Source organism: Eleutherodactylus coqui, chromosome 3 (genome assembly GCF_035609145.1).
Source record: "Eleutherodactylus coqui strain aEleCoq1 chromosome 3, aEleCoq1.hap1, whole genome shotgun sequence".
Lineage (NCBI taxonomy): Eukaryota > Metazoa > Chordata > Amphibia > Anura > Eleutherodactylidae > Eleutherodactylus > Eleutherodactylus coqui.
In genome coordinates this window covers 168061568-168074805 of record NC_089839.1, presented here as the reverse complement: position 1 = coordinate 168074805, position 13238 = coordinate 168061568, and the positions used below count along the sequence as shown (strand labels likewise).

General features: G+C 42.0%; 1 protein-coding gene across 2 annotated transcripts in view; it reads left to right on the top strand.

The window, feature by feature from the left end:
• Positions 1-12985, top strand: part of CARD19 (caspase recruitment domain family member 19) — a 32746-nt gene extending 19761 nt beyond the window's left edge. For both annotated transcript variants that reach the window (XM_066596513.1, XM_066596512.1), the window contains 3 exons: positions 4685-4744; positions 5167-5238; positions 8489-12985. In XM_066596513.1, the coding sequence (XP_066452610.1) occupies positions 4685-4744; positions 5167-5238; positions 8489-8595 (239 nt within the window). In that variant the 3' untranslated portion in view covers positions 8596-12985. The remainder of the gene's footprint in view (positions 1-4684; positions 4745-5166; positions 5239-8488) is intronic.
• Positions 12986-13238: the final 253 nt, after the last annotated feature.

The following is a 13238-nucleotide window of genomic DNA, read 5'->3' as shown; positions in this document are numbered from 1 at the left end:
CTGCAGTAACCCTTCTAGGCTGCTTTCCACCAAATTCCGATAGATGTGTGGAGGGATTTGCCTCCATTTCTCAAGGAGAGCTTCAGATAGTGATGCGGGAGATGATAGGCATGCATGGATACGGTGTTCTAGTTCTTCCCAAAAAGGCTGCGTGCAATTGATAACCGAATTTTGGGTTGGCCAATGAAGTTTGCAGACATTCTGCTCCTCAAACCAAGCCTCAACACTGCGTGCTGTAGGACATGTTGCTCAGTCATGCCGGTAGAGACACGGAGTTGTACCAAAGTATCGCCACAGGGTAGACCATGCCACATTGGCCAGAATGTCTCTGTACCCATTGGCGTTAATGGTGGACTTCATTATAACTAATGGCCCTAGTCCTTCACACCATAACAGAAGCTCCTCCAAACTTCACTGTTGGAACGATGCAATTGTGTAGAAACTGCTGTCCAGGCCACCGCCATACCCAAGTGCGGCCATCTGATCAGAAGCTGGTGTACTGTGATTCAGCCATCTACAACACTTGCTTCCTCTCATTAACAACTCAAGAACGACGCTTCAAGCCCCACCGCAGGCGCCTTTGTGCATTCACTGCTGTGATGTTGACTTCTGTGCGTCTGCTCGTCCGTAGTAACCCTTCACATACAGTTCCCTACGGATGGTTGTGGTGCTAATGGATGTTCCAATGACCTATGAGACCTCCTGAACGGGGTCAGACGATGTGCGTGATGCCTTCCCAGCTCATACAAGCCTTAGTTGTCCTCGTTCTGTTCCCTGAACGTGACTGCCCCCACACACCAGATGGTTTCCATTCCTGAATAACATCGACAACAGTGGACTTTGGAAGGTCCATAAGTGCTGCGATGCCCTGTACTGATGGGTCGCTCAGGTGACATCCCACCACCAGACCCCGTTGTCCACTCTACACCTGGTGGCATTTAATGGTTTCTGCACTGGGATATGATGTGTGATACTTTCCTTTATACCTAATGCTCACACATCCGATTTGCATATCCCCTTCGCCTGACACCAATGGATTCATGGGTATCACTATAGTTTTTTATAAGAAAAGAAGTGAAAGATGAAGACTTGCTCATGTAATCACTCCTCTACACTGTTTAACACTACAAATGCTGCAGTCATTGTGGACCGTGGCAAATATTTTTACAAAAAATGTTGTGTTTTTCTCTCTTACACAATACTTTGAAAAAAAAATGAAAAGAGCAAAAGAAAAGTAACTATCCATAATTGGCATCACCACATCCATGGCAACACATAGTTTATTACATTATTTATCCAGCAGAGTAAATTCCGTGAAAACAGGAATAATAATCAAAAAGTCATATATACCTCAAAATGGTACCAAAATAAATCTACAAGTTGTCCCAAAAAACATGCCTCAAACAGCTCTGTCAATGGAAAAATAAGAATGCCGTGGTCCTGGAATGTGTCAACAAAAAAAAGTTTTTGTTTTTTTAAAAAAAAAAGGTGTTTATATTGTACAAAGGTAGTAAAACGTATAATAAAACCCCTATAAATTTGGTGTTACAATCGCACTGACCTGTGAATAAAGTTAACATAATAATTATACCACATGATAAAAGCCATAAAAATAAATCTCTAAAAAAGTTATAAAATTCCTTTTTTTGCATTGCTTCCCAGCAAAAAAAAATTAAAACAAAGGTATTGAATACATTATATATACCCGAAATGAGTTCCCATAAAAACCAGAATTTGTCTCATTACAGCCACATTACCAACAAAAGAAACAAGTTATGATCGCTGGGACATAAGAGTAAATGATTTACTGGTTCTTAACACACAAACATGCAAAATCTAGAACTTATTGATTTCAATGGTTTTGTTCACATGCACGTATTTGCCGTGCGCAATTCGGTCTCGCAAAAAAATATACAACATGCTCTATTTTCTGAAAATGCAAATATACCATGCCCGTTCTGCAATACAGCTGTGCAAATACGCATATGCTGATGTGAATTTGGCCTAAGGCTAAAATTAGTTATGTCACTAAGAAGTTAAAGCGACCCTCCAGGCCTGGACAAACAAAGATGGCTGCATCAGCTTCTCTGCCTACCTGATGCACACTGTGTATTAGTATACATCATTTGTCTGAAACGCTACACCTGTTATCATTGGCCACTGCTGCCCACACCACGAACCTGTCAGAGCCGCATTTAGTGTCTTGGACTACCAATGTATACTAATGCACAGCATGCATCAGGTAGTCAGAGGAGGTGCAGCCATCTGTGCTTTTCCAGGACCCGGAGGGTTGCTTTAAGGCTACCAAGTTCTGCACCAAATATATTTATATGAGATATAAATTCAAATTTTACAATATAAAAATGACATTTTTGGGAGAATTTTGCCAAACTTAATGTGCCTGCTTGAGAAGGGGTGGGGGGTTTAGTATGCCTGCTTACAAAGATACACAATAGAAAATATATTTGCTTTGTCTGTAAGGCAAGGGCTCCACACATGGCTGTCAAATGCAAGAAATATCAAGAAAAAGACATGGGGTTAGTGTGTACAGCCCAAGCCGAATAAGTAATGTTATTCGTATTTATCTTTCATACTTAACCCCTTCCCGCTCCAGGACGTATATTTAAGTCCTGGAGCGTCGGGGTATGTATAAAGAGAGGTTGCGGGGCGACCTCTCTTCATACAGCATGGGCGTCAGCTGTTTACTACAGCTGACACTCACGGGCAATAGCCGCGATCGGCTGTTTGGCTGATCGTGGCTATTAACCCATTAAATGCCGCTGTCAGTTCTGAAAGCGGCATTTAAATCCCCAACTGATGTTTGAGGATCCCGTACAGGAAGCCATGCATGTGTCGTGGCTGTAGGGGCCTTCTGAAAGGCCGCAGGGCTGCCTTGGGCGACTACCTATCAAGCCATCCCGGTGGGGTGGCTTGATAGGCTGCATGTCAGAATGCAGTATGACGTAATGCTGTAGCATTATGTCCTACTCCAGCAGCGATCAAAGCATCGCTGGTTGTAGCCCCCAGGGGGACTCAAAACTAAAATTAAAAAAAAGATCAATAAAGTTTTTCAATTGTAAAAAAAAAAAAGTAATAAAAGTTTAAATCACCCTCCTTTTGCCATATCTGTAATAAAAAAATCTAAATCAAAAAATAAAAATACATATTTGGTATTGCGCGTCTGTAAAAGTCTGATCTATCAAAGTAGCACATTATTTACGCTGCACGGTGGCCGTCGTCAGGAAAAAAAAAAAAAAAAGAACGCTACAAATGCACTTTTTCAGTCGCCCTGTCTCCCAGAAAAAAACGCAATAAAAAGTGATCAAAAAGTTGTATGTATTCCGAATTAGTACTAACGGAAACTACAGGACATCCCGCAAAAAATGAGCCCTCGCTCAACTACGTCGACGTGAAAATAAATAAGTTATTGCGCACAGAAGATGACGGCAGAAAATAATTTAAAAAATTTAATGTCTTTGAAAAAAAGAGTAGTAGAGTAAAAAAAAACTATACGTGTTTGGCATCGTACTAATCGTACTGCCCCATAGAATAAAGTTATCATGTCGCTTTTGTTGCAGTTTGTGCGCCATAGAAACAAGACGCACTGGCGGAATGTGGTTTTTTTTTCATTTTACTCCACTTAGATTTTTTAAAAAGTTTTTCAGTACATTATATGGTACTTTAAATAGCGCCATTAAAAAATACAACTCGTCCCGCAAAAAAACAAGCCCGAATACAGCTATGTTGGTGGATAAATAGAGGAGCTATGATTTATTTATTTTTTTTTAAAGGGGGGAGGAAAAAACAAAAATGGAAAAAAAAGGGGCCGCAGCAATATGGGGTTAAAGGGCTAATCCAGTGATTTTTTTTTTTTTTTTTTCCCCCCCAGTATATATGTGAGCTACTGTTACCTCAATTAGTCATTTCTTCTTCTTTCAACGAGAGCTGTGCTTGCAGTTGCAAGCATCGGCCACTACACGGAGGTCAGTGCGGAGGCTTCCGCTTCAACGTCCGAGTCCCGAGCAAATGACCCCGGCCGATCAACTATTGATGACCAATCCTGATGATAGGTCATCAGTAGTATTTCACTGGAAAACCCCTTTAAGTCAGTTTTTCAGTTTTATGTGATGCTGTTATATGCACATACCACAGGACCTGCTTGCAGGGGGCACAGGCATTCCTGTCACAGTTACTGATGATGAACACACTGCTCCTGTCACACAGGTATAATAGAGGAGATCACAGCTCATCCTCCTGACTGTATACTTGTGGTCTGTAGTTTATATAGGTTAATATAGAAGGTAATAATTAAACTGTCTGCCCAGCAGGAAGAAATGGTATAGCCTCTAGTATAGCTGTGCTGATGCATCATGGGTTAGATGTGAAAGTGAAACTAAAAAAATCTTACTCTCAAGATGGAGCCAGGTAAGCATCAGACAGGGGGCTGCACTATAGAGAAGTAGCTGGAATACAAAGAAGAGACCCCCATAGTGTGACAGGAGGTAAGGAGGGCAGGGATGGGAAAATGTGTTTTCGTCGGAGTGGCCCCTTTAAATAATTGTAGTTTTGCAGATGTATTTTCTTCACTGACAGATTCTCATCTAATTTAGTAATCTTGTCTCTTTTGGGTTGGGGTATAAATTGTAAAGTTTCCTCATATTTGGATGTTTCTTTGTCACCATAGATACCTCAGATCCTTTAGGAATCAGTCCAAATGAGGAGAAAATGATCCTCAATGACCATGGTAAGTAACTAGGTTATTGTGTCATGGAGGGAAGACCAGGCCTCCAACTGGTAAACATACAGAATATGACTGTAGTTCCGGATATCCAGATCTTAGGTTCTTCTCCTTTGACACGGGTACCCCAGCAGGTACACGTCTCATCCCTAGAAGGTATTTGCACTGGCTTTGAATATGCAGCACAATGTATGATCACAGCCTGTGGGTACTTTGATATCATGCATTTTGAGTAGTAGGTACTTGGCTTGGAAACTAATCTATATGCATCTTGCTATGAAGATTCATTCTAGTCTCAGTTCATTGATCTCTGCCGAGAACAGGGACTTGGTGCCCATCATTCTCAGTAAGGATGGGGATTCCCAACTTATCATACTATTATGAGCTATCTAAATTGATAAATTCTGATGCATACTTTCTATTTGCAGGGCCCGTCTTCTTCCTGGCATGCTTTAGTGTTGCAGCAGGACTGGCATTTTTAATGTATTACAATAACCCAGGTAAGAGTTTGTAAATCATTTTAAAGCGTTTGTGTAAAGTGCACAGCCCCTGTTTGTGTGCTCTGGATTCCCCTCGATGACCAACACCAGAGAGCTGTTTAGTAAAAGGCAGACATGCTGCTGTCTTACATTTACCATGCAGCAGCTGCAAGGCCAATGTGTAGCTGGCCATGTCTTCTCCCAGCAAAATCAACTGATTGCCGGGGGTGCCAAAGCAGGACATGGAGCAATCAGCTGTTCGCCCCAGATCCTGCATTCTGGGAGAGGCTGTGCATCTTGGCCCAACCCCTTAAAGAAACAAGATCTGTAAGATTATGTAACCTTTTTCCAACATGTAAAATTAATTGTTTTATCATTTTTTTATGTTAATTAAAATCTCCTCATGTCCTTTATTGTCTGGGGAACATAGTGATATCTCACAACAGAGTAGTATTTAGAACTACACTGACAAGCGGTTTAACCACCAGATACACTTAAGCCGCTCTCACGCAGCCCGCTTTTTACCGTGATTAGCATGCCGTTTCAAACTCTGTGCTAACTGCACTACAACGCCTCAATAGATTTCAATGGGGCTTCACCGACTACTGCTGTCTGCTCTATTTTTGTGCATTTTAGCGCTTGTTAATGCACCTCATGTGTTAAAAAAAACTGTCAAATGCTGTAACATGCGTTCGAAAGCACAGCTCGAAATCGCAATAAATTCTTACTGTGAAGAATCCTGGTGCCCATGTACTGGCTGCATCTACATATCATAAGTAGTCCCCCCCAAATACAGTGAGGTCTACCAGCTTTCATTATAAGTCATTCCCAATCTGCATCCATAATGTTCAAAGAACCATTAACCCTTTCATGACTGGGGTGTGTTGGGTTTTGATGCCCAGAGCAATATGTCACCCTTTAAAATCCAGCTTTATATAGATTATTTTTTTTAAGGACATCTGTCCACATCCCTACAACTACTAAACCAGTAGCACAGTAGGGACGCTTGACATGGGGGACAGGCTCAACTTGTCTGAAGGACCCTTTACACGGGACGACACTCAGGCACATTAGCGCCCGACGCCGTCCCTGCGACTATGCTTTTACACAGGAGGCCAATAATCGCTTGGTTTTTAGGTGAGCTAAAGACCAAGTGACTCAGGGTACTGAGCTACAAATCGCAAATTTTTTCAGTCGGCAGCCACTTGTACATGGGGCGACTATCTGTTTCCAGTGATAATTCAGGCAATGATCACCCCATAAAGGTACCAGAAATCATGCTTTGAAACGTGCTTATGTAAATGATGCTAAAGCTATCTGATGGGTGGTCCATTGCTGGTGAGTGGTCTTGGGCTTTCTGCATTAAAGGGGTTGTCCCGCAAAAGCAAGTGGGTCTATACACTTCTGTATGGCCATATTAATGCACTTTGTAATGTACATTGTGCATTAATTATGAGCCATACAGAAGTTATTCACTTACCTGCTCCGTTGCTAGCGTCCCCGTCGCCATGGTGCCGTCTAATTTCAGCGTCTAATCGCCCGATTAGACACGCTTGCGCAGTCCGGTCTTCTCCCTGGTGAATGGGGCCGCTCGTGCCGGAGAGCTGGTCCTCGTAGCTCCGCCCTGTTACGTGTGCCGATTCCAGCCAATCAGGAGGCTGGAATCGGCAATGGACCGCACAGAGCCCACGGTGCACCATGGGAGATCCCGGTGGCCATCTTGGTAAGGTAAGTAAGAAGTCGCCGCAGCGCGGGGATTCGGGTGAGTACTAAACCTTTTTTTTTTTTTTTTTTTTTTTTAACCCATCCCTTGGGTTTGTCTCGCGCCGAACGGGGGGCCTATTGAATAAAAAAAAAACCCGTTTCGGCGCGGGACAACCCCTTTAAGCGTTCGTCAAGCCCTCACCCTCCCAATGAAGAGCTGGGAGGGGGAAGGGGGGTTGACATTTGCTTAATGCAGGACCATTAGCCAGCAATAGACTGCCCATCTCTAGCATCATTTATAATGAAAACAAAGATCTGGTACGGTGTTGGCCAGTAGAGCAAAATGTGATTGTTCTCAGCAAGAGAAACGACGTAATCTTGTAGATATGATACCTTTTAATGGCCAACAAAAATACATGATGTAGTAATAGCGAGCTTCCGAACCAACGCAGGGTTCTTCTTCAGGCTTATGGATTGGATCTGAAGAGGCATAAGTATGTATAAATATGCATGCCTCTTCAGATCCAATCCATAAGCCTGAAGAAGAACCCTGCGTTGGTTCGGAAGCTCGCTATTATTACATCATGTATTTTTGTTAGCCATTAAAAGGTATCATATCTACAAGATTACGTCGTTTCTCTTGCTGAGAACAATCACATTTAGCATCATTTACACATGGTCTACAGAGGTTTCTGAGGCAGCGGGAGACTTATATATAACCTGTCCTCCATGCCAGCATCCCTGACATGTTACTGGTGTAGTTGCTACAGTAACACAGACAGACATCCCTTAATTCGTGGTTTTACCGCATTTTTTTTTCCGTTTTTTTTTTGTGGGACACATAAGGTTTTCCTGTTATTTAATATTAGTTCTTATATGATTGAATTAAGTAACTGAAGAGGCAAAAAAAGTTACATTTTTCAGGTAGCCTATTAAAATAAACTAATTAAACTCCAGAACGAATTCTTCAGCCCTCCTGTAAATAATGACGTCACTCGTATACAAATGACATAGCTGTTGCTCAGATAACAAAGGTCCTATCTTAGGTTTACATCCGTCCCTCCCTAAAAGTGCTTCTAGACAGAATAATAATCGTTCCAATGAGCGAAAGCGAGCGATATTGTTCAGTCTAAACGCGAGCCAACTACTGAATGATGAACAAGAATCATTCACTCTTCGCTCGTCCATTTCATGCGGGTATATTTTTACTATAGTGCAAGGATTAAAGCCGAGGACCAAGATCAATATAACTACGATGCTTGGTGCTTCAAGGTGCAGAGGGGGTCGGGAAATACATAATACCCTGGATGAGGGTCAACAAAAAAATTCTGCAATCTAGCACTTTGTTATTCCCAGACGTGCCAGATTATCGGAATCTGTAAGTCATCCTGCTCGAACATCGACAGCTCATATGTACAGCGTAACACTGAAAGGACGAAGTCTTACCTTATGGCCACGGTTAAATACCAGTTCTCCACAGACTTCACGTACCTCTTTTTGTTTTTCCTCTGTTTTTAGTTCTTACCATTGACTACTCTCATATTTGATCATTTCTGTTTGTTTGTAGAGGTGAAGTCGCCCGACTCAGCCAAAAAAGTCTTTGGATTTACTGCCATTGGATTTGGACGGCACGTCAGAAATATACTAATATCTTTTCTGGAGGACGCAGTATAGATGGGTCAATAAAAACCTTGGCCTCCGAGGAACAATGTACTTGAAGCAATCTGCTATGCACTACTCTTACATATACATTACCAAAGTTTAAGAATATACTTGTTCACGCTGTTCTTAGGCCGCCTCCAACCGTGTGCAGGAAGTAACATGGAGGAGTTGTATTCTGTACGAAATTTTCCAAAAATATCGCCGTCCAAAGTTTTCTCAGCATTTATTGTGGACCAAAGGCCAATACAAACTGTTGTTACATGAACTTTGCTAAACGTACTATATCTTCTATCTATGCATGAACCGTTACTGAACAAAACACCGAAGTGCTTAAAAATGGGTCAAACTCAGTTATTTCATTAAGTATTCAGAAGCTCATACGTCTTCTTATTATTAACACGTTTTCTTGTTTGTTTTAGAAAATGGTTTTACCGTTCTTTTTATGACCGATGAAACGGCTGTCACATGACTTCTGGCCCGGTCCATGTCTGGAATATTCTGAATTATTCATGTCAGTCTGTTGCATGTTTTTATTTTTATGTTCTAAGCATTTTAAACTATATTTGCTTTTTCGTAGTGTGAGTTAAAGTTTCTTTAATCGTAAACTGCCCAGGAGCGATATCTCATTAACATTGTATCTGCTTTGTGTACATGTGTACAATTGTGTGTAGAGCCGAATGGACATACAGGTAATGTTCTGTAAATATATGATGTTGGCCCCTACAGGATACAATCATATATAGGCTCACATTGCACTAGTGTAAGAACAATAAGGATCTACAAGGCAGATTCGCTGCAGAAGGTTTTGCATCTGACAGTTGGTTCCATATTGATTGGTGTTGCTTCTGCATCAAGCTGCGGTTCTCTGCAAGCTACATTCAGATTTATGTGACAGTCACAGAAATTTCTGTAGTGGCCAGGCTTGGTATTACAGCTAAAGTTCCCATTGAAGTGAAGGGGAGAGAGCTGCAATGCAAAGCCTAACCACTGCAATGATAACGGAGCTGTCTGCTCTCGTAAAAATCATTTCAGTGCCCAAGTGGACCAGCCCAGCTAACAGCTGATTGGTGAGGGTTCCAGGCGGCAGATTAATTATTGATGGGCTATCCTAAGGATAGACCATTAAAGAGGTTCTGTCAGCAATAACTTTTTAGGTTGGGCCCTGCATCTCTGTATAATCTAACCTGTTGAAAGAAAAAAGTTAAAAAAACAAAGTAAACTTACCTAATCCTGTTTTTATGTGTTCCCTCCCTTGTTTACCTGTCGCGTGAGGGGTCATCTCTCATCGGCTCCTGTGCGCTTACGACGACCTGGCCACATCTAACCTCTGACGTTCTTGGAGAGTTAACGGCGAGTGCGCAAGCGCGCTGGGAAGGGGGACACGTGCACTCGCCGTCGACTCTCTAAGGACATCAGAGGTTAGACGCGGCCAGGCCAATCAGTGGGCGACGCATCACTTGTGGGCGACAGTACCAATCAGTGGGCAACAGCACTTGCCGCCTGGCAGTGGTAAAAGCAGTGGCGGAAGCTGGCACTTTGCCAGTTTCTGCACTGCGATAGACAGCCTGCAGGAAGGACATCAGAAGGGCAGCAGGCTCCTGGTGAACGGCCCGGTAAGGCACAGGTGAGTATGGATTTTTTTTTAAATTTTGCTGACAGAGCCCCTTTAATGGTTTACTAATGGGCAAACTCTCTAAAGAGGACCTGTCACATCTTCATGTCAGCGGGGCCAGCTGCATAGCTTGGCATTGTGGCAACGTTAATACTATTAACCCCATACCGTCTCTCATTAGTTCTGGCTCCCACCACTCTAAATGTGTCAGGCGGTCAGTCCCCAACACTTCCTGTCAATGGGTAACATCAAATTTGATATCACTCATTGACAGTTAGTGGTGGGAACTGCCCACTTGACATAGTAATGTAGTATGTTAGGCCAAAAAAAGACATATGTCCATCAGCCTATTCCTCCCCCTCTCCTTCATGACTCCAATCTGGCAATCAAAATAATCCCTAGATCACCGACCCTTCTGAAGTAATTAGTGACTACAAAGTGTAATATTATAACACTCAAGAAAGGCGTCCAGGCTCCTCTTGTATGCTTTGATCGAGTTCTTTTTTTGTTCTTTATTTTACATGTTTCTAGGCCTGTTTTTTTTTTTTTTTTTTTCTATTTTATGTCCTAGAAAACCTCATAAAAGCACCCAAACTACATTGACACAAATCCACCATGTTCGATCTTTGGCCAACATCTAGTGGCTCATACAACATTATTACCTATGCTGTGGTTTTCCATCACGGTTTCCATCTGGATCACCAAAAACCGTATTCTGACAGAACCATTGACTTTTATTAGACATATGAAGACCAAAAAGTTGTCTGTTTAAGAACATTTGAGGAATAGAATAGTATAGACAGGTACGTTATAATGTTGTGTGAATGGACCCTAATATCTATGGTGCCTAAATGCACACCGTTTCCTTTATTTGTCTCTATATGATTTGCACAGGCAGATTTAATGGTTCCCATCAGAGTCGGACGCTAGATCTGATCTCTCAGGGGACTTCCACCTGCGCTCAGTCTGATGAGCAGTTCAGGCCAGTTACTCTAACAGTATTCATCTCTCTTCTGACAAGCCTTATACTCAAGTGCATTGTATTTTAGAGATTGTGTCTGAATTCTTCTTGTGACCCTCCGGTCCAAAAATACAGTTTGGTCAGCAGGAAATGGGAATCCCCATCTGTGGATGGAACCGAACACCGCCACAAGAACCAGTGCGGCCACCTTTGATTGTCCACGACTGGAGGATCACTTTAATGATTGCAGCTACAGATCACTGTTCATATCGCCTTATTGTATGGTACAATGCCAAGGAAAGTCAGATCCTATCTCGCACCAATACCTTTCCTAAAATGTTCTTTTTTGGGGGTGTATGAGAGTTGTGATTTCCCATAATGGTAAAGCATCCGATTTTTGGTTCTATACGTGTATCCCATATGTACCAAGTCATAAGACAACCATCTGAATTGAGCCGCTAACTATGTTTCTAGCAGTACATAGTTTACAATCTCCTAAGATGTTGTTGTAAGCATATTTACAAGCGGAAATGTCTAGAAGGTTTAATGGATTGTACAACATTAGAAAACACATGGCTGCTTTCTGCCAAAAATGGCATCGCCCCCGTCCCCACGGTTTGTGCAGTATTGAAGCTCCGTTCTGTGGGAGGTGCAATGGTCTTTGTAGTAGAAGCCGTAAATATTTTTTTAATCTTGTATGGAAAATCTACTGTAGATTTTGGTGCAGCTCCGCATTCGTTCATGTTGACCTTTGCTGTAGTGTTGATTAGCCATCATTGTCATTGCTTATAGCCTATATAGAGGATGCTGGATCAGTGCCCCCAGAAGTACTGTACATTGTAACTGCTGCATATTACAATTTTATTTTTACCTGTTAAACATAAAAAAACTTTTTTACATCCCAGAAAACTTTTTGGCCGCAGCGCAACTTCCTGCATCAGCCTTGTAATGTCAGACTACCTACAGACTGCTGTACATGCTGCTTGCATTTCCCTTATGGCTCATTCAGGGCAGTGATAAGTAATTCCAAATTCACTATCTCTGCTGTGCAGGAGCCGTCGGCAGAATAATATCCGAGGCCCAAAATCACTTATTATCATTATATGCCAGCCTAAAAAGTAAAGGGCCCATTTCCACCAGCCCATGATTGCTTAAAAAATTGCTAATCTGCGATCGTTTTAGCCATAATTGGTGCATGTAAATTTGCGCCCATCGTGCGCTTTTCGGTCACTGTTAGCTAATCATTAACTTCAAGCCAACCTAAAAATCGTCCTTCACTTTTATCAGAAGTTCTCCATGGGGAGTGCTGATAGCATTGTTTCCCGTGGAGAACAAAGGATCTGAGCGGAGATAAGCAGAGGGGGGGGGGGGGGGGTTATTAACTGCATTTAGTGAAGGCTTAATTTGCATACCTAATTGGTATTTAAGTAGCTGAGTAGCTACTTAATACTTTATGCAAAATGATCGCTCAAAGCTGTCACTCAGACTGTTGTTAGAGCAATCATCTGCTGGTGTAAATGGGCCTTAACTAATATCACATTATACTGTAGAATTACTAGTTGTGCAATAATACAACTGCACTGATTTATAACTTTGTACTCCCACTTATCCAAAAAGGAGGGTAATACCACTCAACACAAGCAGTATCTTGTTACCTGCAGTGCTCTGGAGCTGAAATCAGAGTTCAGTCCTTGCAATGTTTTCATCTTGATGTGGAATTATGAATGAAGTTGTACCCAATGTGTTTCCTGTACTGACTGTCCATGAACTGCAGCTAATATGGCTAATGGGTTATTTTCCATTTTTTCTATATTAAAAGGATTTCCTCACTTGTGTGATCTTTTTGCTGATAATGTCACTAAATCTTTATAGAGTGGGAAACCACAAGGATAATTAGTAGTCCATAAAAAATGGGATTCACTTAATGAGAATTAATTATGAAAGGGCTTCAAGGATTGTCACAGGAAAGTAAGTTATCCCCTATCCACAGGACAGGGGATCGCGTCCTGATCATTGGGGGTATGACTGCAGGCAACCGATCTCTATAAAGGGCCCCGGCGCATCTTAAAGTGTGGGCAATAG